At 52.0% G+C, this 24,218-nt stretch overlaps 1 protein-coding gene across 1 annotated transcript in view; it reads right to left on the bottom strand.

The window, feature by feature from the left end:
* SLC24A4 (solute carrier family 24 member 4) overlaps nucleotides 1-24,218 on the bottom strand; it is a 151,342-nt gene that overhangs the window by 19,703 nt on the left and 107,421 nt on the right. The window contains exons 11-12 of the mRNA XM_040641247.1: nucleotides 19,736-19,905; nucleotides 15,090-15,297 (exon numbers count right to left, since the gene is read on the bottom strand). Coding sequence (XP_040497181.1) covers nucleotides 15,090-15,297; nucleotides 19,736-19,905 — 378 coding nt within the window. The remainder of the gene's footprint in view (nucleotides 1-15,089; nucleotides 15,298-19,735; nucleotides 19,906-24,218) is intronic.

Consider the following 24,218-nt stretch of genomic DNA (forward strand, 5'->3'; position numbering starts at 1 on the left):
CTAGGCACTACGCTAGGTCCTGGGAATCCAGCAGTGAACTAGACAACAACCCTGGCCACTGAGAGCTTTACATAGGTTTGGGGCTGGGCACATGACTAGAGCGTCAACCCTGGGGATTTTGCTGGGAATCACTGCCTCTACGATCCACTGTCCTTTCCTTATTTAGAGGAACCCTATTTTGCTTGTGACAGTCATTGTCCAGCTAAAAACCTTAATCTCTTAGGCTTCCTTGCAGGTAGGAGTGGTCACAGCTCTAACAGAGATCTAATTGGAAGTCTATACGGTGGAGCTTCCAGGAAAGAGAATATTTTTGTGATGAGACAAGCATTAGAAGCCCTTGGGTCCTGGGATCGAGCCCTGCATTGGGCTCCCTGCCCAGCAGAGTCTGCTTCTCCCTCTCCCTTCCTGCTGCCTCTCCACCCCCCACTCATGCTCCCTCTCTTGCTTTCTCAAATAAATGAAATCTTTAAAAAGAGACAAGATTTAGTGACATGTGTCTCCTGCCCTTTGTCCTTCCTCCTTGCTCCTGGCTGGAACATGGGCACACTGGAGCTGCAGGACCGATTGGTAACCTTGAAGACAAAGCCACCCACTAAGGATGGAAGGACAGAAATGGACACTGGTGGTAGGATAGAGCTGCAAGGCTAATTCCAGGACTTCTTGTGAGGTAACAAAAATTCCGTGAGGCAAAGGTTCTGTCCCTTGAATTTTCTGTCACATGCAGCTGAATGCAATCCGTACCCGTGCATGGAATTACCCCCATGGGATGTAAGCCTGGACGGCTGGTGGCCGTCTTTGCAAGCTGTCCAGGGATGAAGCCAACCCAGGAGAGCACGGCTGAGACATGGACAGCATCTTGTAACCATCTGAGCTCAATGTTCTACTCTGCCCATTCTCCCGGTGAACTTGCCACTATGGGCTTTTTGGCTTAAACCAGCCAGAATTGGGTTTCTCTAACATAAAAAGATAATGGACTGGGGCACCGGCGTGGCTCAGTCGGTTGAGTGTCCGACTCTTGATTTTGGTTCAGGTCACAAGCTCAGGGTCATGGCATTGAGCTCTGTGTCAGGCTCCACGCTGGGTGCTGAGCCTGCTTAAGATTCTCTCTTCCGCCCCTCCGCCCCCACCCCCACTGCACGTGCATGCTCTCTAAAAAAAAATAAAATGTCTGGACTAATTCATGGATAAAATGAGTTCGGGGAGGGTGTGTGGCTAGGGACAGGGGTAATGGGACAGTGTCTATACCTAGGAACATCCCCTCCCCCCACCACCGTGAGTCTCTTCTGGCCCCCACTGCCTTTCCTTCAAGTTCAATGTCAGGGAAATCTGAGAGATGCTCCTCATGGACTCTGACTGATGTGCAAACACAAGCAAGAGAAGAGCTGCCATTATTTGTGTCACTAAGCTCTTAGGTTTTTCTTTTGAAGTAGAAAATTACAATATGTGAAAAATTTAAAATGAACAAAACAGATGGCTAATCATCCTGGAGGCAAAAATTAAGAATGGAGGCAGTTGTTGATGCAAGACTTCAGATTAATTCGGACAGTTCACTAGGCACTCCACCTAAGGGAGCGGTTAACTTGTGGCATGAGGGGCTATGTTGCTGCACAATCAAGATATTCATGAACCCTGGAATGAGGGGCGTCTGCAAGATCTAGGGGTTATAGCTCTAGACCTGTGGTCCTCAAACGTGGTTTAAATCTGAATCCTCTGGAGAGCTTGTTAGATGCTCTCCAGGGCTAATGGTTTGGCAGGTCTGGAACAGGGGTCCAAGAATTTCCATTTCTAACATGTTTCCAAGTGCTGCTGCTTGTGCTGGGACCACACTCTGGGCACCTCCACTTCTAACTAGCTTTATATTTAAAAGCAATTGAGATACAATTGACATTAAAAATTCACCCACTCAAATGTAGAGTGGGTTTTCATGGATTACAAAGCTGTGTAGCCAATCACCACCATGTAATTCCCTCATGGTTTTTATCACCTCCAAAAGAAAACCTGAACCCATGAGCAATCATCCCCCATTCCCCTCCTCTCTCACATTCTGCAGCCACTAACCTGTCTCTATCAGATTTACCTCTCTTGGACATTCCATATAAATGGAATCATAGTACATCGGCTTCTGTGTCTGCCTTTCACTTACATAGGTTTTCAAAGTCCATCCATGTGGCCACACACAGCACTTCCTTCCTCTGTAGGGATGAATAATATTGCATTATACGGAACCACCAGTTTGCCTCTCCGTTCATCACTCGATGGGACATTTGGATTGTTTCTACTTCTTGGCTACCATGATTGATGCTATGAACATTCAAGTGTTTGTGTAGACATAGTTTTTCATTTCTCCTGGACATATAGCTCGGGGTGGAATTGCTGCCTCATACAGTGACTCTATATTTAACTCTTTGAGGAACTGACAGGCTGTTTCCCAAGAGGCATACCATTTCACATTTCCAACAGTGTTTGAGGGTTCCAACAGATCCAAATCCTTGCCAACACACTGCTGTCTCTTTTGAATCTTGCCATTCTAGTGAAGAGGTGCCTCATCGTGGTTTTGATTTGCATTAAATCAAATGGAATTAGTCCTGATGACTAATAAGGTTAAGCATCTTCTAACACGGACTTACTACTTGTATATCTTCTTTAGAGAGTGGTCTATTCAAATCCTCTGCCCATTTTTTAAATTAGGTTGTCTTTTCAGTGTTGAGTTCTAAGAGTTCTGGATGTATTCAGGATACGAGATCCTTATTAGAATCATGATTTACAAATGTTTCATTCCATTCTGTGAGTTGTCATCTCATGTTAAGTGTCCTATAAATCACAAAAGTTTTAAGTTTTGATGAAGTGCAATTTATAGCTTTCCTTTGGCTACTTATGATTTTGTTATATTTAAGAATCCATGGTCTAACCCAAAGTCATGAATATGGACATTTGTTTTCCTCTAAGAGTTTCACATTTTTAACTACTACATTTAGATCTCTGTCTTGTATTGAATTCTCTCTTGTATATGGTGTGAGTTTGTGATCCAACTTTTTTTTTGTTTAATGTGGTGGTCATTTTCTTAGCACTGTTTGTTGAAAAGACTATTCTTTTCCCATCAAATGGTCTTGGCACCCTTGTCAAAAATTACTTGACCTTAAGTGTATGCATGTATTTCCAGACTCTCAATTCTATTCCATTGATCTATACTTCTGTCCTTATTTCCAGTACCAGTCTTGATTACCACATCTTTGTAGTAGGTTTTAAAATCAGGAAGTGTGAGTCCTTCATCTTTGTTCTTTCTCAAGATTGTTTTGGTTATTCAGGGCCTCCCACATTCCCATCTGAATTTTAAGCTTAGCCCATCAATCTCTTGCAAAAAAAAAAAAAAAAAAGCTAGTGGTGATTTTGTTTGCTCAGAATCTGAAGATCAATTTGGGGACTTGTGTCATTTAAAAGATTTTTACATCTTCCTATCCATAAACATGGGATGTCTTTCCATTTAGACCTTTAATATCTTTCAACAATATTTTGTAGTGCATGTCTTGTAATACCTTTTGTTAAACTTATAAGTATTTTATTCTGTTTGATGCTATTATGAGATTGTTTTAATTTCAATTTCAGGTTAATTGCTAATGTACCAAAATACAACAGAAATTTGTACATTGCTCTTGGTATCCTGCAAGTTTAGTCTTACGGTTTTTTGTGGACTCCTTAGGATTTTCTATATGTAAGATCACATTACCTATGAAGAGTATTATATTTCCTTTCCAATCTGGATGCTTTTTATTTTGTCTTGCCCGTTTGCCCTGCCTCGAGCCTCCAGCACAATGTTGAATAGAAGTGGTGAGAGTGACATCTTTGTCCTGTTCCTGGTCTGAAGGGGAAAGCTTTTAGTCTTTACCACGAAGTATGATGTTAGCTGTAGATTCCCTTTATCAGCTTCAGGAAGTTTGCTTCTATTCCCGAGTTTGTCATGGGGTTTTTCATCAAGAAACAATGTTGGATTTTGTTAGGTGCTTTTTCTGTATGAGATGATCGTGTGGTTTTATTAACAATGTGGTGTATCATTTTTCATACGTTGAACCAACCCTGCATTCCTGGCATAAGTTTTATTTGGTTAACTCTTTTTTATAAAGAAGGAAACAAAGTTCCATGAAGGTTAATGAGCCGTGCCAAATCTCACAGATAATTAGAGCCAGAGCCACAAACAGACTCTGCTTTCCCAGCCAGCGGCCTCCAGGCTGGCCTTTGTGGAGAGGCAGGGGAATGCAGGGGAAGCTGGAGTGCTGTCAAGGCAGGACTGATGACAGACCACCTCACCATTACCCAACATCTGTAGCACGCCTCACATCTTGGAAGTGATTTTCACACACACTCTCTTTGTTCTTCTCGTCAACTTTTAGGGGACATTTTCCCTATTTCATGAGGTTTGGTGAAATTCACTGACTTAAACATCTCAGAAAGTGAGAGGTAGTGACAGGACTTGAATGCAGGTCTTCAAAGTTTAAAAATCCAGAGTCCTTTGTGCTATATTGCTTGCCTGCCCTCTGAGTCCCATGATTTCAAGGCCCGTGGAGGTCCTTTTGCTGCCTGACAGCTGGCAGAGGGGTCAACTCTCCCACCAGAGCCTCCTACTCTTAGCTCATGGCTCTGAACTTAACAGAAAATTCCTCTCGAGAAAGGGAACCATTAAAGCTTTCTTGTTTCTTGCGGCAAACGAACTTCAGAATAATTTTTAGTTTTTAATACGTTTTTGTTTTATCCTTAAATTTTGACTTACCATTAAATGGATTGCTTTCTGAGGTGCACAGCAGCTCCGTGGTTAACTGTAACTAGATTGCCAGGTTCGAACCCCAGCTGTGACATATGCTATCTGTGTGAACTTGGGAAAGTATTGAGCCTCTCTGTATCTGTTTTCTCATCTGTAAAATGGGGAGAACAATGGTTTCTGCCTCACAGTGCTACTGTAAAACGGAAAATGAACTATATGTTCACATGATATGTCTAGAATAACACCTGGTGCAGAGTAAACACTAAATTTTAGCTATTGTCGATCTTAACGACCACATCAACAAGGACTATTGTCAAGCACTGGGCTGGGTGGTTTTACAGAGAACAGCCTCAGAGAGGTAAGGCCCCATGCCCAAGGTCACACAGCTAGGAAATGGCAGACTCACAAGTCCAACACCAAAGCCTCTTAAAGACCCCATCCTGAATTCTGGAAGGTGAGTTTTGATCTTGAGTGCACTAGAGGGGGCGAGCAGAGGCTCTACGGGAAGCAGATGAGGTCAGGCCTACAACCACGCTGAGCGGCCAGGCTAAGGCTTGGGAGGGAGGGGAAGAATGTAAGGAGGATAAGAAAGTACACACTAGGCTTCAGCAAAGTCAGAGGCAGGCCCTGCTGAAAGCTGACATTAGAACGCAGGTGGGGCTGGGCACACGGGGACTCAAGGCCCAGGGAGATGTATCTGGCAGTCCAGGGTAGAGGCCTGCAGGGTGCATAGGATCTGAGGGAGGCTTTCTCCGAGGTAGAGGCCTTGGCTTGGTCTCCCCCCACCCACACTGGCAGAGTCAGGGAACACGGTTTGGTCACTAGGACCCTGTTCCTGCTCCCCGACAGAAGCAGCTGCCTTCCTGGGGAAGAGGGCACAGATCCAATCCGCAGACCAAGATCTCCCAGGCCATAGAGAAGTGGGGCTGAGTTCCCTTGGCTGGTGCAGATCCCTGGGACCCCCACCCCAGTTCTGCGGACGTGCCCATGGTCCCCACCCAGCTCTGTGGAGGCTCCGTGACCAACTCAGACTGGCTGTAATGGGTCTCAGCGCTAGAAGGTCATCTGGGGTTGGTGTGTCAATGCCCTCCTTCTAAAGACCCCAAGTTATGGCCAGTTCTGCACCCCACTTCAGGGATCTCAGGGCATCCAGCGGAGAGAGCTGTTCTGTCCCCCATCACTCTCCACAATGTGGCAGTGGGTGGACAGTCAGCCTTTCTGAGCCTCCACGTCCTCCTCTGAGATGGTGGGGAACTGCCCCTCCCCCTCCAGGCACTGTGGAAAGACCAAAGAAAAGCAGAAAGTACAGAGCTCACTGCCCAGCCTCGGAGGGCCTTGTCAGAATTTGGAAGTCCTGAGGAGCATGAAATGAGAGACCGCTAATCCCAGAAATACTGAGAAAGAACGCTCACTGGCCCTCCCCCTCCGCTGGCATGCCCTCTGGCCTTAAACATTCCACAAGCACTACAATGACAGGGTGGGGTGGTTGGGTTCCCGGTGTCTGAAAACCACACAGACCCAGCAGCTGGCCTCCTCCCTCCCCTTCCTTCCTGCTGCCCCTGGCACCCTAGAGCCAACATGCCAGCTTAGCAGAGAGGCCTCTTGGCCAAAGTCAACAGAGGCACCAAAGGAGAACACTTCAGAGCTGGGCAGACCAGGTGCCAGCCCCAGCTACCTGAGCCCCCATTTGCTCATTTGGGAAATGGGGACCAACACCAGCCACCCAGCAGGGCTGCCCTGCAGTACCCCTAGTACCTAATATAAGGTGCTAAGTACAGTGCTGGGGCTGGGGCAGGTGCCTGATGCAGCTGTGGGTTGGGCCTCTGCCCCTCCTTGGTCTCCCTGAGGCAGAGCCACGCGGGTCCCTTACCAGGTCTGGTCTGAGTCATCAGTAAAGACTGGCTTTATTGCTTTTGTCCACCCTGCACTATGGCTGTCATGGCCATCAGCCCCCATTCCAACCTCCCCCCGGTTTCTGTAGAGGCATCTCTCAGACCCCCCTGCAGCTCCAGGTCTGGACTCAAAAGAGCCTCCTTAATGTGAGAAGAATGGAGGTGGCGGGGCCAGGCTCCCTTCCTACTGCTTTAGATGCACTCCTGTCAAGCAGGGCTCTGGGGATACGGGGATTTTCTGCAGGGGATCCGAGCCCAGGCAGTCGCTGAGTGGACATCAGGGACTGTCCAGAGGCCTGGCCACCATCCAGTGCCCAGTTTGCATTGCAGTGGGGGTTGAGACACAGCGGTGGCAGTAGCCTCCTGGTTCCTGGAACACGGCTCTGATGGGGAGATCTTGAATTCACGGTTCTGTCGCATCCTGGCTCCCACTGCCCCGATTCTGGTGTGGCGGCCGTGGAAGCAGGTTCCGTGGGGAGCTCTGGGGTCACTGCTGGTGCCCAGACTGAGGTGTCCTTCCCATGATCACTCAAGGCACCTATATCTCTGTATTAATCCGCTTCTCCTGCGTCTGAGATGGGCTACACCCGTGGTCTCCTGATATCACCAGAGGCAGCAGTCATGGGTCCCACAAGGGACGCAGGTGTGTATGTGCTCAGACCCTCCTCCCCCAGAGCCGCCTTCTTAGGGGCCACCAAAGTCATGTTGGCTAGCAGAGCGAACTGACCAGGGGTGGACCCCTGGCCTCTGGGCCCATGGCATTCTCTCTCTCTCCAGACTCTGGAATTCAGATACGGTACCAGTGTGCCAAGTTAGGGAGGCTGGCATGGTCATGGGCCAGTCTGGGGTCCATGTGAGGCCACAGTCTGCCGTGCGGACTGACCGAATCTTCAAAAGCCAGTCTGACAGGCGTATGTGGAGAAATGAAGACAAGGACCAGGAAGAGTCCTGACATCCACGGAGGCCCTGAGTCCTGCCCCTGGATGACTCCAGCTGTTTCTGTGCTCTTGGGATCCATAACACACCCCTATATCCTTACTTTTAAAAAGGTCCCCCTTGGGGCGCCTGGGTGGCTCAGTCCGTTAAGAGGCTGCCTTCTGCTCAGGTCATAATCTCACGGTCCTGGGACCAAGCCCCACATCGGGCTCCCTGCTCACCGGAGAGCCTGCTTCTCCCTCTCCTACCTGCCGCTGCCTGCTTGTGCTCTCTGTCGAATAAATAAAAATCTTAAAAAAAAAAAAAAAAGCCCCCCCTTTTAGTTTGTGGAAGCTTGTGTGGGCTTCGTGTTGCTGCCATGTAAAGAGGCTTCGGACCCTAGCACATGATAGGCCCGGGTCCCCTCACCCCCGCCCTCCCGGCCTGCACCACGCTGGCCTGGCTGCAGGGACACCATGGGGCAGCACCCAGGGCAGATGGCCTGGATGTTTGGTTCTTTCTGGTCAAGACTGACCCTTGGGGAAGCCGGTGTTTGGTTCTTTCTGGTCAAGACTGACCCTTGGGGAAGCCGGTGCCCCTCTCTGGGACTCAGTTTCCCACTTTGTAGAAGGAGGCAGCAGGTCTTAAATTCCCACCATCCCTTCTGATCCCAGTATTCAGACACCGTTTCTTACGAACCACAGGGACCTGGAGGAAAATTGCTTCCATTTAGATTTTTTAAAAAATTGAGCATCCTTCTCTACTGTGCTCTATTATTTTTTTTTAAGATTTTATTTTTATTTATTCGACAGAGATAGAGATAGCCAGCGAGAGAGGGAACACAAGCAGGGGGAGTGGGAGAGGAAGAAGCAGGCTCACAGCGGAGGAGCCCGATGTGGGGCTCGATCCCAGAATGCCAGGATCACGCCCTGAGCTGAAGGCAGACGCTTAACCGCTGTGCCACCCAGGCATCTATTATGTTTTTATAAACCACCCATAGCCTGAAAGTGAAAATAATCCAAACGTCTAGCAACAGATGGATAAATGCGGTGCATCCATACGAGCGATTATTCAGCCGTACAAAAGAACGCGGCACCGACACGGGCTACTACATGGATAAACCTTGAAACCATGCTGAGGAAAAGCAGCCAGTCACAAAAGGCCACCTACGAGCTGATTCCATTCCTATGAAATGTCCAGGCAGAAAAACCCAACGAGACAGAGCAGTGGTTGCCAGGAGGTGGGGGAGGAGGGATGGGGATAATTGCTAGCGGGGAGGGGCGTTTTTGGAAGGGGCGGCGGTAAAGAGAGTCTCAAGTTGGCTGTGGTGAAGGTTGCACAGCTTTGGGAATCGACTAAAAGCCACTCGACTGTGTACTTCAAAGGTGTGAACGTTAGGGTAAGTGAATTCTGTATCCGTAAAGCTGTTACGGGGGACGAAGGGTACCCTCAGCACGATGAGCACGGAGCAACATGTGGAAATGTTGAATCACTATATTGCACGCCGGAAACAAATAGAACACCGTATGTTAATTACACTGGAGTTAAAATTTTTTAAAAAATGAAGTTGTTACATTAAAAAACAAAAAACGCTCTGCCAGCGTTGTTCTGATTGGGCTGTGGACTGACGGACTGACAGACCGACAGCTCAGTGCTCCACAGCGAGGACAAGGATGTTCCTTTGAAATCCGGACCTTGACTTACGAGACAATTTCTCTGGTGGCTCTGGAGAAGCCACGGCTTTCCACCGTGAAGAGCCGTATGTCTCTGAGGGCCTGGAACAGACGGGAACCACGCCTGGACCGTCACATATACGCGAGCCCATGACACCTGGTTTCTCCGCCACATTCACAGATGTGCTAAGGGGCTCCGAGGTGAGAACGTGCCCACGGGATTCTAGAGCCCCGTTTCTGCAGCACCCCTCGCCCCACGGGGTTTAAAGAGGCTAAACAGACTGCTCTCCTCCCACCTGGGATAGCTCACTCGAGTGCCATGTAGAAGTGGGGAAGATGGGCTGGGGTGGGGAGAATAAGCCTTAAAACATCCCGAAATCTCCGGATTGCCTGTGCTGAGTTTCATTCTAATAAAGGAAGAGAAGGTAGAGCCGTGCCATCCACGGCCTGATGAGGGCATGTGAGGTCCCCAACAGTTTACTCCCCACAGACACATTACTCGGCAATCCGCTGGTCGGACTATACAGTGCTGGCCCCGAAGCACGTCTGGCGTCCAAACGCCAATGTGCAAATCCTGGCTCTGCCCCTTCCTCCTGGATAACCTTGGCAACCACACCTCTCTGTGCCTCAGTTTCTTCACATGGGAAATGGGGAGCATGGCACCCACCCACTAGGGCTGTCGTGTAGACTCAATGGGTGACTACGTACAAAGCCCCCCGCCTGGCCCGGAGTAAGTGCTCGGTGAGTTTTACCTCCTGTGACTGTTCAAGCATCTCCAAGGGCCTAGACTTCTGAGAAACACACATTCATCCCAGTCTCTCCATTGCCAGGAGCTGCACGGCCTCGTAGATCCCGGATGTATATATATCTGAGGTCATCTGCCGGCTCTAGGACATCCCGGGGGCTCATGATCTGGGGCTCTGCTCCCCACTGGACCAGCCTGTGATGGTGTTTACAGCTTGAGAGGCACAGGATGGAAGAGGGGCTCCTGCCACTTAATGGCCATGTGACTTGGGAAGTCACTCAGCCTCTCGGGGCCTCAGTTTCCCTCTGCAAAATGGAGATAAAGATGATGCCTAATCTCAAGGAAGCCGTGAGGATAAATAAAAAGCTCAGTAGAGAGAGGCAGGACTGCAGAGTGGTGAGCAGGGGCTGCCCAGGCGGGAACTCCTCTCCACCTAGAAGCTGGGTGACTGCACATGCAGCCTAACTTCTCTGGCCTCTCTTTCCTTCTCTGCAAAATGGAGATCAACATCCCCACTTCATGGGAGGATTCAATGAAAGAAAAACCACATAAAGCTCTTAGAACAGGGCACAGCACCCGGAAGCCCCCGAGAGCCCTGTAAGGATTCCTGACTTTTCACTCCAGGCCTGACCTACAGCAAGTCCCTGGTGTTGCTACAACAGTGGCAGACATGAAGGCCAGCGTCCCAGTACACACGATGGGATTCCCTTACCCTTCGGGGGGCAGAAGAGAGGAGTCCCATTGGCCACCTGGGCTGGGGGAGCCTCCCGGACCACAAATCAACCACAAACAGCCTGCATTATGGGCTTTCCCCGGCCAGGCCGGGACTCAAGGTCACCAGCTGGCAACTTCAGAGCAGTTCCCCTGGGTTACAGACCACAGTTTCCATGGGAGAAAAAGCTTCTCTCCTCTTCCTCTTCCCCCAGCCAACAGCCGGCCTGGGGAAGCCTAATTACCAGGCTCCACGGCCCAGAGTGGGAAGAGCAGGTCGTCCTGGATGTTGATGTAAATCCAGCAGCATGCCAGGGGGGCACCAGGGACAGGCTGCTGCTGAATGTCCCTGGGCTCTCGTCCACAAGCCCCGTGATCCCGCATGTGGGTGGCAGAGCACGGGGGCCACGGGCTGGGGCCACCTCCTCCACCCGTCCGCCGTGTAGCAAAGGAAGATGAGGCATAAGCTGCATCCTGTAGTTAATTGCTTGGATTTACCCAGCACACTTGCAAGCTCTCAAAGGACGGGGACCATGGCTGTCCTGTGCCCACCTGCATCCCCAAAGCCCACAGTGGTCTCGTACCCAAATATTTCCTAAAAAGAATGATCTTGTCTCCCAAGTGCCCAGAACCGGGCACCTGGCTCACAGCAGGTGCTCCCTGGCCCTCAGGATGACCACGGTCCAGGGATCCAGGGATCCTGGCACCAATGACCCTTCTAGAACACAGCTTGTAGTCCAAACAGGGAAAGATGTGAAAAGCTGGATGTAACAGAAACCACATGATTCAAGCACATAATCCAGAATAGCATTTTCTTTGCACCTACTATGCGTCAGTCGGTGCCCAGAGACCGTGGCAAAGTACCTTATTCACTACTTAGAGCAACCCGGGGGCATAAGCCCCACTGCCCCCATTCTGTGGCTGAGGAACAGGTTTAGGGAGGCGAAGCAGCTTTCCCAGCATTACCTGCCGGTGAGTGGTAGAACCAAAGCCTGAACTCGGGACTTCTGGACTCCAGAGCCCGCCTCCCAGGCTGCCCCCAATGACACAGACGAATCATGCACAGAACCGGCAGGCCCCGATTCATCCTGCCTGTGAGGCTGGGTCCGAGCCGACCAGAGGAATGGCTCCTTCCCTCCTCCCATCCCCACCCCTGCTACCACTTTTCTTATCCAGCGCTCCTTCCTGGGCCCAGCTTAGGGGATGGTGAGCTCCTGCTGCCCCTAAAGCGCCCTCGGGGCCACCCATTAGCCCCAGATCACTGCCAGGCCACCACCAGAGATGAACTGAAAAGACGAGGTGATCCAGAGTGGCTGGTCCAGGGCCTGTAGCCTGACCCACGGACTTTCTCACAAGCGCTGCGTCCCACTAAGTTCCTAGAAACCTCTGCCCACACTGGCCTCGCTTTTCCGTGGCCGCCGTATATACACCTAAACCGGCAGCAACCACGCGGCTCCCTTTCCACGCCCCACTCCTCAAAGGAGGCGAGCAGAGGGAAGAGGGGGAGGAGCAGGAAGTAACTCCTGGTTTCCAAGGGCAACACCTGGACGCACATCCGCAGGGACACAAAGGGAGAGGGAGCTCTCCGCAGGGACGCAGGAAGCCCGGCCTGTTCCTGAGGGCAAGAGGAGGCCAGCACAGGCCGGAAGCTCCCGGCAGGTGGCTCCGTTCTAAGCTGAGCCTGGGGAAGGTCTTGGAGCCTCTGGCTAAAGGAGGAAGGTGATCAAAGTGCCTGCGCCTGCCAGGCAGGCTGAGCTCCAAGCAGGACGACTCACAGGTCCACAGAGCCTACAAGCTACCTGGGCCCAGCCCTGGCAAGAGAGCAGCGTTTGAAGCCCCCCACCCCACCCCCGGGGCTGAGCCACCCAGACAGGGTCCCCAGGGAGCTAGATCCCACTTCCCAGGGCCACTTCTCTGGGAAGCACCAGGTCCAGGGACAAAAACAAGGGAGGGACGGCAGGCCTTGGGGTCCAGGCCACCCAGTCCTGCCAAACTTAAGGTTTCAAGGAAACGCAGAGGTGAGTGGTCCCGACATGTGGCTGCCTGCACGGCCACTGCCAAGAAGGGCATATCCCTTCTATGGTTTCCCAGAGAGCCCTGGACAGTGGGCAACGCCCGCACAAGGACCCACGTGAAGTGGCCAGTGGAGGGCGGTGGCTGGGGGCCCCCTCAGGCCCCACATCTGCAACATGGGGACTCTGCCACCCACCTCCTGGGACAGGAGAAGACAACTCACGGCACGGGAACTCCTCCCCGGAAAGCTTGGCGGGGTTACGGCGGGCCTCTCCCTCCACATCCCAGCCCCCACGGCATCGGGCTCTGGCCCTAGAGGAACCGAAACCCCTGGGGTGCCTGCCACCCCAAGTCCCCGTGCTCGCCCTGTGTGGACGCCGGAGGGGAAGTGGGCTGATGGTGTTGCGATGCACGGCTATGTGGGAGAACCTGGGGTTCCGGACTCCACGGCTGTGTCTGGACCTCTCATGAACACAGAAGTGAAAAATGCAAGGTGGGCCTTTCAGACTTGGACGTTCTGCTCTGAGGGGACACACTGCCCTCCCGGGATCCTGCCGCACAGATATCTTCTCTCCCCCACTATATCCAAACAGGTAATCTGATACCGATTCCCAGGATCTGGAGAAGAACACCCCTTCTTTCAGTGGCGCAGACCTGGCCCCAGACGCCAAGCTCCCACCCAAGTACAGAGTGACCCTTAGCCCACAAGACAAGCAACCTGAGCATGACCTCTGCTCCCCAGAACCTTCCAACAGGTGTGCCAGCATGTCAGGGATGTGTCCGACACAGCTCCCCTCAGCCTTCTGGTTGGCAGGGGAGGTCCGGGGAGGGGGGGTGCTGAACCTCAGGGCTGGGACCCTCTGTGACCTTAGTGAAGGGAAAATTTTCACTTTCCTGGTCTGCCCTTCATGTGAAAGAAGGCTGGGAGTTGCTCACTGGGATTGGCAATTTCAAACCTGGCCGGTTCCCAGGAATCACCCAGAGGAGGTTGGAAAATGCTGATTCCCAGGTCATGTACCAGTCTTCGGCATGTCTGTGTTTTAGAACCAGACCCTGAATTTTGGGAAGAGCCAGGTAGCTGTGATCGGCCTGCCCTGGAGACTCATCTAGTAACTCCGAGGCAGCCCTGTGACCCCAAATGGAACCGAAGTTTCAAGATGAACCATGGTGGCAGAGTAATCCAGCCTGGGTAGGCCCCCGCCGCCTACTTGGGGGCAGGAGTCTTCCCGTGACATGGGGACGAGGGACTGGACAGCCTCTCTCCCCACAGAGCTATCTCTTAAGTTACATGCTCTGTCAGCCTGGTGTTAAACACAGAATTCTTTCCAGAAAAACAGCAAGTTCCAAACTTGAAAATCCTGTAATTCTGTTGCCTGTCAGGACAGTGGTAGACCAAGACAAAAACGCCAAGACCAGGGCCTTCATCTCCCACATAGGACTCAAAGGCCCGCACAGAAAGTTGGATAAAGAAGAAGGTACCCTGCATGTGTCTGGGGTTCCTCTCGCATGTGAACCTGCTGGACAGATACCTGCTAGTCACCTACCGTGTGCCAGCGGCAAAATAGACAAAGACCCCTACCCTTTGCGGAGGTGACATTTTAGTTGGGGGAGACACACAAGAGAAAAAACTATATAAAATATTTCAAACAGGGTAGTCAGGGAAGGCCACCCTGAGAAGGTGGCATTTAAGCAGGGAGCTGAAGCAGGGGACGGAGTGAGCCATATGGGCCACTGGGGAAAGTGCATTCTAGGGATGGCAAGTGCAAAGGCCCTGAGGCAGGGCATACCTGGTGTGTTCTAAGGCCAGTGAGGGGGCCAGTGTGGCTGGAGGAGAGGGCACAGGAAGGAGAAGAGCAGAAATTGAGGTCAGCAAGGAGCTGGTAGTCAGAGGACACTAGGCCTCAGAGGTCACACTCCAGTGAGATGGAGGAAGCAGAGGGGTTACATATGCGTAGGAGATGTTGTCAAATGTAGAAGCTGTAACTGTCCATGGGTAATTTGTGGCCTTAGAATATCCTGTCAGCAAATGTCGGGTTGGAGAGTCTGACCAGGCCCACACACATAACAGTGATACTTGCTTTTTCTTACTGCAAAAGAAAGACAGTTGCCCTGGGCATTTAAGGGCCATCACTAGGGGTTCCCGGCATTCCCCATATCTCCAGCTGGCCTGCTGTCTGGTGGGCAGGCTCCCCCACACCGGGCATACCTGCGCCTCACTGCGGCTCTAACCCACAGTTCAATACTTAGGACGTATTTATCTAGTGCCTCCAAATAATTCTGGTGACCTAATGTCGACCCTTTGCACCAGGCTTCCCAGGCCCTCAGGCTCCAGGTCGCCATCCTGAAGACTCAGCTTAGCCCGAGGCCCCTGCGCCCCCAGAACTCACCAGGCACGGAGAAGGGGGACAGGAAGGCAGACTCGACCGGCTCCGGCTCCGGGGGTGGTGGCGGGGGTTGGGGGGGTTGTGGCTCCTGCTCCCGCTGAGGGTCTTCGGGGTTTTCCACGGGAACATTGCCGTTCTCGATGTTTTCGTGTCTCCCGTTTTGAACTGGTTTGCTGTTGACACCGTTAGCCGAGTTGATCAGTCTCTGCCGCTGTGTGGACAGGAGGCAAGTCAGACGCCAAGACATGTTACAAAGTGTCACACGGTGGCTTTGTGCCTCACAGGTGCACAGCCCTGGAAGGTTTCTAGAACACCGTCCCGGAGATCAGTCTCCCTGAGAAATGGTCCAAGAACCTTGGACTCCATCTAAGTTTGCTTGTTTCCAGGTGGACCGACACTGGGGAAGCCTGGGCCTCCCCTTCCTAATGCCGACCAGACCACCCAGCCCATGGCTTCGGATGACGGCGACCATTCCACATCCTTCAGTGGACATTTATAAGCCACCTGAAGACAGTCCCAGGAAACATCCTGCATCATTTTCTAAATGTTTAATTTTCTTCAGGTCTGTTGTGCAAAAAGTATACTTAAATGAAGCACACAGCTCCATGATGAGCTACGTCAAGATGCAGAACATTCCAGCCCCTCAGAAGATTCCCTCAGGTACCCCCTGGTGTATAAGCCCCTTCTCTCCAGAGGTAACCACAGTAACCGCTATTCTTTTATAAACATCAATTCGTTTTTCCTGAACTTGAACTTCATATAAGTGGATTCAAATAATATGTATTTTTTTTTTAAGATTTTTTTATTTATTCAACAGAGATAGAGACAGCCAGCGAGAGAGGGAACACAAGCAGGGGGAGTGGGAGAGGAAGAAGCAGGCTCATAGCGGAAGAGCCTGATGTGGGGCTCGATCCCATAACACCAGGATCACGCCCTGAGCCGAAGGCAGACGCTTCACCGCTGTGCCACCCAGGCGCCCCTCAAATAATATGTATTATTCTATGTGTGGTTTTTTCACTCAATATCTGTAAAATTCATTCACGGTGTTGTGTGACCTGGTAGCTGGCTATTTTTCATGGCTGTCAAGTACTCCTTCGCATGAATAACCCACAACGCATCGCGCGGTTTCCCTTCTTTGGTTCTTATGAAGAATATTGCTATGAACATTTGTGCACAGGTCTTTTTCTAGACAAACGCGCTCATTTCTTTGGGGCATTTAGGAGTGCAATTTCTAGGTCATACAGCAGATGCACGTTGAACCACTTCATACTCGTATCAGCAATGGATTAGAATTTCCTTTGAGTCCCGTTCTTGTCAACGCTTGACCCTGGCAGTCCTCTTACTCTGGACCATTCTGGTGGGCATGTGATGGTATCTAATCGTAGCTGTTTGCATTTCCCCACCGACTAACGATGCTGAGCCCTTACTGGGTTGCTGGCCACTGGGATGGTCTCTGCTGTCCCAGCGCTTTGCCACATCTAATGGGTACGCCCTGAACCAACCTGTCCCCTTCCTGGCCCCATCTTGTAGCAACTGACAAAGGCCGCCTCCTTTCCGCCCAAGCAGAAGCTGATCTTCCTCACCAAATCCATGGGCTTCTGGAAACCAGGGAAAGGCAGAGGCCACATTTCAAGAAATCATCAGGTTTCCACTTTCCTTTGCTTTTGCCCAGCTCCCATTCATCTAGTTCCGATTATAAATACCTGTGGATCGGTCTGAGCTAGGCGTTGGGGGTAAGGACTGTCACACAACAGACAGATATATATCCCTCCCGGTTCTTCACCAGGAGACTAAGTGTGCGTGAATGTGTCCCCAAGGCACTATTCTCTACCTGTGTGCGCGACACCTATCCTCGTGGTTACTGGAACTTAAAACATCATTATTAAAATAGATACATGTTATTTCTCTTAAAAAAAAAAAAAAAAGGAACTGACCATTTAACCGCCTTCATGTTGGTTTTAGGCAGGGACTCCTAAATCATGAAGTCTGGGGTGGGGTGCAAATTGTAAAATTCTTTTCTTACAAGTGTGTTCACAACACTTAGCCTACCAAAAAGAGCAGAGAGATCTACGCCTGAGACTCAAGTTCAGATGTGGAGGCATAACCCAAGTAGTATTAAATGACAGGTCATTCCTGTAGTTAAACAAACAAACAAAAAAACCTAGTTGAGCAAGGACAGAATTGTAAGGAGGGAGGCATGACTTAATGGCAACATGAATGGCAACAATGGGAAGGGGTCATGATTCTAGCTTAATAGGAATCAACAGAGAATTGTACCTGGAAAAATATCTCAAGTTACCTGAGGTTGTATTAAAAGCGACATAGATTGCAACACAAAGGAGGTGACGGATCCACACGCTGAGAAATACAAGCTGGAAGATGGTGAGGACTGGATCCATGTTACATCATGGAGGGTGGGAGTTTCTAAGGATGTTTAGGTTCAAGGAGAAAATCAGGGGGTGGCGATGTTCAAAGCATTGCCACTTGAAAGAGGCAATTAAAAGCAACTCAAGCAAGGGTTGAACATTATAGAGGGAATAAAGATATAGAAAGAAGGGGCCGAGGAGGTGGACTAACTGACCCCTGATAATCTACACAGTCCCACTTTTGCAGTCTGGACTCAGATTTGGGTGGGAATTCCTGTTCTGCTCTCATATTAGCTGTGTGGTTTTGGGCAAATTACTTTGCCTTGCTGATAAACAGGAAGTCTCGTCATCTGCTTCAGAAGGTCATTAAGAGGATTAATTCTGGACTGCAGTTAAAACATCCCGCACCTGCCCATCCCTCAGCAGCCGGACAGACCAGCTCAAAACGACCAGCGCCCAGATGTGAGATGCATGGAAACTGAGGGTGGGTGAACGTCTGTGCCCCTCGGCGACTCACTGCAGTGGCTGTGGGTGAGGACAGCCAGGCATAGCCTTGGAGTGAAGGAAAATCCTTCACACGCCCTCCCCCATGCACCCACCCCCTGCCAACCCCCACTCAGCTGCTCCGTCCTCTCCGATGAATGCACGAGAGCACCTGTCCCACAGGCACTAGAATCTACCACGGATTAATTGAGGCTCTGCAAACATCTCTAACATTTTGGAATTAAAATGACTGAACATTCTAATGAGACCCAGGGTCTTAAGAAACAACTTTAAAACTGGGCATTTGTTTTTGTTTTTTCCTCCGCCTGCTCCCATTCCCTGATGAATTTACCCCAAGATATGGCTTAGCCTCCTCCATGCATCGCTTATCAGTTGGTGTCACTGAAATTTTTAGTGCTGTAAGCATCTGGGCAAACATCCTCAGTTAGAGAAACTGAGGCCCAGGAAGATGAAGCGAGTTAGTGGCTAATGTGAGATTAAAACTCAATTTCCTCTCCTGAGCCTGGCCTCTCTGGCTCTCCATGCTGCCTGCCAGGGCCCTCAATCCCAGCCTAGGGGGAAACAAGGTGTTCTCAGCAGCCTAAAACATCTGGGGGCGTGACCGTCAATATTTTACCGGCTCATCAAAACCCCGATTATTTCCCTAGTGCGTATGCCATGATAAAGATATTATAAACCCAAATCCTTCAGAGGTGTCCCCACCCCCACTCAATGGGTACAATTATCATGCTCATGAAAAACAGCCAGAGTCCAGTAAAATTTCACTGACTCCTATTTTACTGACTTGGGTCAAAAGGATTCAGAATGATGCAAAATTTGCAGTGTTTCTCTTCCTACTACACCTTCCACAAGAAGGACATATTAGGTATGAAAGCAGAAATGTTCAAAATACTGAATCTTTAAGCCCTGGGTGGTATCATTTGTGCGTACGTCTGATGTGCTAACCACGGATTATTAGTTATCAAAGTCTCAAGCTCTCTGAGAACTACCTGGATGTGAGGATAAGGACTTAAAACTCCGACGTGCACGTACGTGGCAAAGACTGGAAGAAAGCTGGTAAGCCATTGAGCCTGGGCATCTCTGCTATGCTGTCTGTACATGAAATAACATTAAAACTGATTTTTCCCCCCAAATGAGAAAGAGAACACAAGATTCAAGCAGAACATGAGGGTGCAGAGGGAAAAGGAAGTCCCCAGGGATAAGCCATCTCCGCCAGTGTTCTTGGTCTTCTAGAGTTGTTCTATCCGTTCAGAACAGGTGTGTGCTCTTCTCTTTCTTTTTTTTTTTTTTTAAGATTTTATTTATTTATTTGACAGAGAGAGACAGCCAGCGAGAGAGGGAACACAAGCAGGGGGAGTGGGAGAGGAAGAAGCAGGCTCATAGCAGAGGAGCCTGATGTGGGGCTCGATCCCATAACGCCGGGATCACGCCCTGAGCCGAAGGCAGACGCTTAACCGCTGTGCCACCCAGGCGCCCCATCTTCTCCCTTCTTTTTGTCCTAAATAACACTTTAAAGAAACAACCCATACTTCCAACGGGCCTTTCTCCAATTAGCTTTCCTTCTTAGTGGCACATCTTAGAAACCGTATTTGATTGCTGCCTGCCTAGTAATGCACCCCCGGATAGGACCATGTGCTGCCCGCGGGTAACGTTCGGGTCTCCCTCTTTAAGCAGGGACAGCAATAAAGGCCAGCCGGGCCGAGGATGTCCTGGTGGCCCAATACCAGTGAGTGTCCTCAAAGCACAGGAACACAGCCGAGGCCCTTGACGCAAACTGACCTCGTTAATTATGATCCTGCTGGCCATCCGCAGCCGGGTCCTGGGCCCAAACTTATTGGTGATCATGATACGTAAGCCCGCCTCCGGGAAGCTGAACTTGGGAGGGCTGGAGCTCATGACCTCGTCCACCATCACCACTGGGTTTTTGCTGTAGTGAGGCTCCTCCTTCACTATATTGAACACAACACCATGATTAGTGCCGAGATCTCCCTGGGGACGACACCCCAGCGCTGGGCCGGCTGACTTCCCCTCAGGCTGCAGACCTCCCGGGGCTATGGTCTTGGCAGCGCTGGGGAGCCTGACTGAGCCCAAGGGGACCACCTGCCCTCTGGGAGTGTTAGCCGAGGCCCCGTGCTACAGGACTGCTCACGAGCAGATGCCCCACGTCTAGCCCCTCCATCAGGTGATGCCCCCTCTCTTTGGGGGCCCATCTTGACTCAGGTCTCTCAGTCCCTCATCCACACCTCACTGGGAAGCCCAGCTACAATTCAGATGGTTCCTGTCACCTCCCAGCCCATGGCCGTGAGGGGACCTTCCTTTCCCTCTGTTGAGAGAGGCTCAGATGAAACTTTGGAAATTGACAAGGGCTCTCCAGGATGGAAAATTCTAGAAAGCACCAGATAGCACTGGCTCTCAGCTTCCCACCAGGCCACCCGCTCTGTGTGAACAACCGTTTCCACCTGGCAGAGAAGGATACGTCTAACTCTGCTCTCCCTGAGGCCCGCAGTGAGGGTGAAGATGAGGCTTATAGGCCCTAGATGAGGCAAGAGAGACCCAAAAGGTGAGCCTACTTGCCGAGGGCACATGGTGAGCTGTTGGCCGAATCCAGTGTCTCTGAAAAAACACACCCCTTCCAGCAGGGAGGCTGCCCTGACCCTTTGCGCCCCCCCCCCCCACCTTCCCGCCCCATGTCTCCAGGTCTCAGGCCTCTTCCTCGCCACCTTCACGGACTCGCTCAGGGGCCGGCATCCCCAGGGGATCTGACATCTAACTCCCCCCCCCCCCCCCCCCCGAGGGGCCAGTCATGGAACCACTCAGGAACACAGCACACAGAAGCAGGGGGCGTTTTCCCCTCCAGGGAGGCTGTCAAAGCAGATAGGCCCGTCCGTCTGCACTGGTCACCAGCTCCCAGTGAGCGGCCTTTCTGGGCAGGAGTAGCCAAGAGCACACCCTCGCGAGAGTTAATGGCACCAACACGGACAAATGCACACCAGACACGCACACCTCACCCAACAGGCAGCAAGGCTCAGCAGACAGGAAGTATGGCGGTTAGAAACGAAGCCAGGAGGACGGTGCATTTGTCAGGGGACAGACGCTAACCTCCAAGGAGGCGTGCCGGAGGTCCTCGGTGGTTTATTTTTGTAATGCATGTGTTATTGCGTGGATGAAAGCAGATTACTTACAATTTAGAAGAGAAGAGTTAAGGAGACAGAGGCCAGCAGAGCTCGCTGGAGGTGATTAGCGTGCGGCGGATGCTGAGAGACTGGGGCAGCATTCTCGATGGTGGCCAAGGTGCCAGGGGGTTATTTGAAGGAGGAGTTAGTAGAGGGGTTCCTGCTACAGGGGGTTTCCATGCTCAGGGCCTCTGGCTTTGGCAATGGCCCCTCTCCTGGCCGATTTCCACGGCTCCATCCCACTTGGAGGAGAAGGAGCCCCTGGGCCCACCGTCCCTCGCTGCTGGAGAGCTTGAATCCCTCCCTCGCAGGGACCCCCCATCTCTCAGGGAGGTGGAGACCAGCAGAGTCACCTGAAGGCTCCAGGCTCTGCCCAGTCCTTCGAACCAGCCCTGACACAGGCCTTCCCTGGGGGAACCCGGGGATCACAAGGAAGGAACCTATGTAGCATCCTCTCGCTGAGCCAAAAGGCACGCTAACTGGCCCCCCGGGGGAGCCTCTTGCCCTAGTGCTGTCACCAAGTGGCAGCACGAGGTGGTACGGCCAAGCCAAAGGTGGCTGCCGGAAGGTCACTCCATTACCGAAAGTGTTTCTGGCGGTTCATTCAGCCCCAGGCCAGGCGTCCACCTCCCTCCTCCCTGTTCGAAGCCAAAGTTGGATGCAGGGCCAGGGCAGCCTGGAAAGGTCCACTGGGAGCCTAGCCATTAGCTGCGGCGGCCCCGGCTGTCAGGCTGTGTGCAACCAGCGAAGAGAGGCAGGACTCCCCGCAGCAGTGGGAAACGGGAGGGAGGTGCCCTCCTCCTCTGTCCCAGGGACTTTTCTGGGCGTACTGGGCTCTGCTTTCTGGAGAATTGAAGTGTGATGTGAAAAATTTCTAAGACTTTTAGAAAAACCCAAACACCTGAACAAAGAACAAAGCTGAGGATGTTCTTCTCCCCCACCCTCAAGGAAAAGAAAACCATAAAAAAACCAAAAAATTGGCCTGAGAGGATCTGGTAAAAAGAACCGCATGACCTTCAAAGAACATTTAAGTACGTAAAGGCATTTTACAGGAGCGGTAGTAGCAAGGCCAAACGCCTGTGAAGAGGCCAGGTTAAAAATTTTGATTTGACACAGGGAAACACCGAAACTGGTAACAGGAAAGCCAGTGTGTGTGTACGTGGGTTCTTGAGAGAGCTCACGAGCCAGCAATCTTGGGCTTCCTTGGGTGGGGGTGTGGGGTAGATGGGGACCTGCCTGCAGGCCAAGGAGCAGGGAGGGAAGCTCTGCACTGGAAAGATTCGTGACAACAACAGGGTAGATGGGGACCTGCCTGCAGGCCAAGGAGCAGGGAGGGAAGCTCTGCACTGGAAAGATTCGTGACAACACCCCCCCTAGGAAAAGCCAACTCCTGAGGCCCCCTTCTCAGTCCCTGCAGGGTTCCTGGGAGCTGCTTCCTCCTGCCTCAGTCTATTTCTAGGGGGACAGTGCCCTGCGGTGACTTGCACACAGGGCCCTCCACCAGCGGGGGCTACAAAACCCTGAAGGCTGCATCTCCGGGACTCCTACCTGTCCAATTCCAGGCCTGCAGCCCACCTCCCTCCCCCCCTGACCTTTATCTCCTTGACCTTTATCGAAATGCCTTCTTCCGGATAAAACTTGGAAGGAGGTCTATCTTCCTCCTTGTCCCGTGGTTGGGGGGGGGAGTGGGCAGCTCTGTGTCTAATCTTCCAATTTTCTAGAAATTTTCCTGGACTTAGATATTTGGGTGAAAATAAGAAACCTGTGGGGGAGGTCCTACTGTCCTGGGTACCAAAGGAACGGAGACAGCGCTGTGACAGGGCTCTAGGAGGGGCCCCACGTGGGCTGCAGCCTCAGGACAGCCGCCCACACAGCTCTACTTTGAGTAAGACATGCTTCCCACGGGGCACTAGGGAGGGGCCTCCTCCCTCGGCCACACAGGTGGGAGTAGCTCTCGGGGCTGGCACCTGAGGAATGCATGACCCCCCCCCCCCCACCTGGAATCTTTCTTCTTTGCTGTGAAGGTCCCGAGGGCCCCGGAGCACTGATCTCTGGGTACAAGACCGGGCAGGAGTCAGCCTCTGTCCTGAGGCATCGTGTGTGGGGATCTGCATTTGGGACCTCAGAGCTGCTGCATCTGCGGAGCTGAAATGCAAGCCAGACGCCACATCCAGCCCTCCCCTCTGAGGAGGTTGGCCTGGAAACGGGCTCTCCCCTGGGTGGGCTGCTCGGCGTTTTGGCAACAGGACACATGCACACAGCCCCAAGCTCTACAGGCCTCCCTTCTCCGACCATCAGGGACGGGTGTCTGGCAGCTGGGCCGTAACCATGACTACACTGGTACCTGCCCCCCCCCCACAGTTGGGTTTCTTCCTTCTCTTCCATACGGAAAGATTCATTCCTCCCTCAAGCACCTGCAACAGGTGCCTCCCTCAGGGGGTTACCTGAGATGGCACAGAACAAACTTGCCTGATGTCCAGGGGATGGAGCCCCTACCCTGATCCACCCCAGGGTGAAGACTAGTGAGGGGCCAAGGGGGACAGATTTCAGCCCCAATGTGTCCCAGACACAAGCAAACCGCCCCTGAGACCACCTGGGCAGTCACAGACACCACGAAGGAGTTAAAGTGGCCTCCAAGAGGACGTGGCTTGCCCAGGGCCAGGGGGAGCACGGAAGAAAGACCCTCACGTGGCCCGTCCACCTGTCACGCTGGTGAAGAAGGCCTTTCTGAACAGCGTGGGTGGAACTGGAGATGCCCGCCTAATCTGTTTTTCCATAATCTTCATTACAGAAAACTAGTCAGGCCCTAACACTCCCTGGGGGCTTGGGTGGGGAAGAATGGAAATGCTCTCCTCTTGCTGGCAGTGCCCCCCACCCCCAGAGGGAATCACTGAGTCACTGGGGGTATTAAGATGCGGTTGCCAAAGCAGCCGCCGGTCAGGCCTAGAGGATCGGGGGAACTCAGCAAAGCAACACGCCCTAGCTCCGGAGGCCCGGCACCCCAGACAAGGGGGCCAAAGTGAAGCCCAGGAGGCAAGGCTGCAGGCCCCGGCCCGGGCTCCCAAGCAGGGCTCTCTGGGGCCAGTCCG

The sequence above is a fragment of the Ursus maritimus genome, unplaced genomic scaffold, assembly GCF_017311325.1.
Source record: "Ursus maritimus isolate PB19 unplaced genomic scaffold, ASM1731132v1 scaffold_25, whole genome shotgun sequence".
Lineage (NCBI taxonomy): Eukaryota > Metazoa > Chordata > Mammalia > Carnivora > Ursidae > Ursus > Ursus maritimus.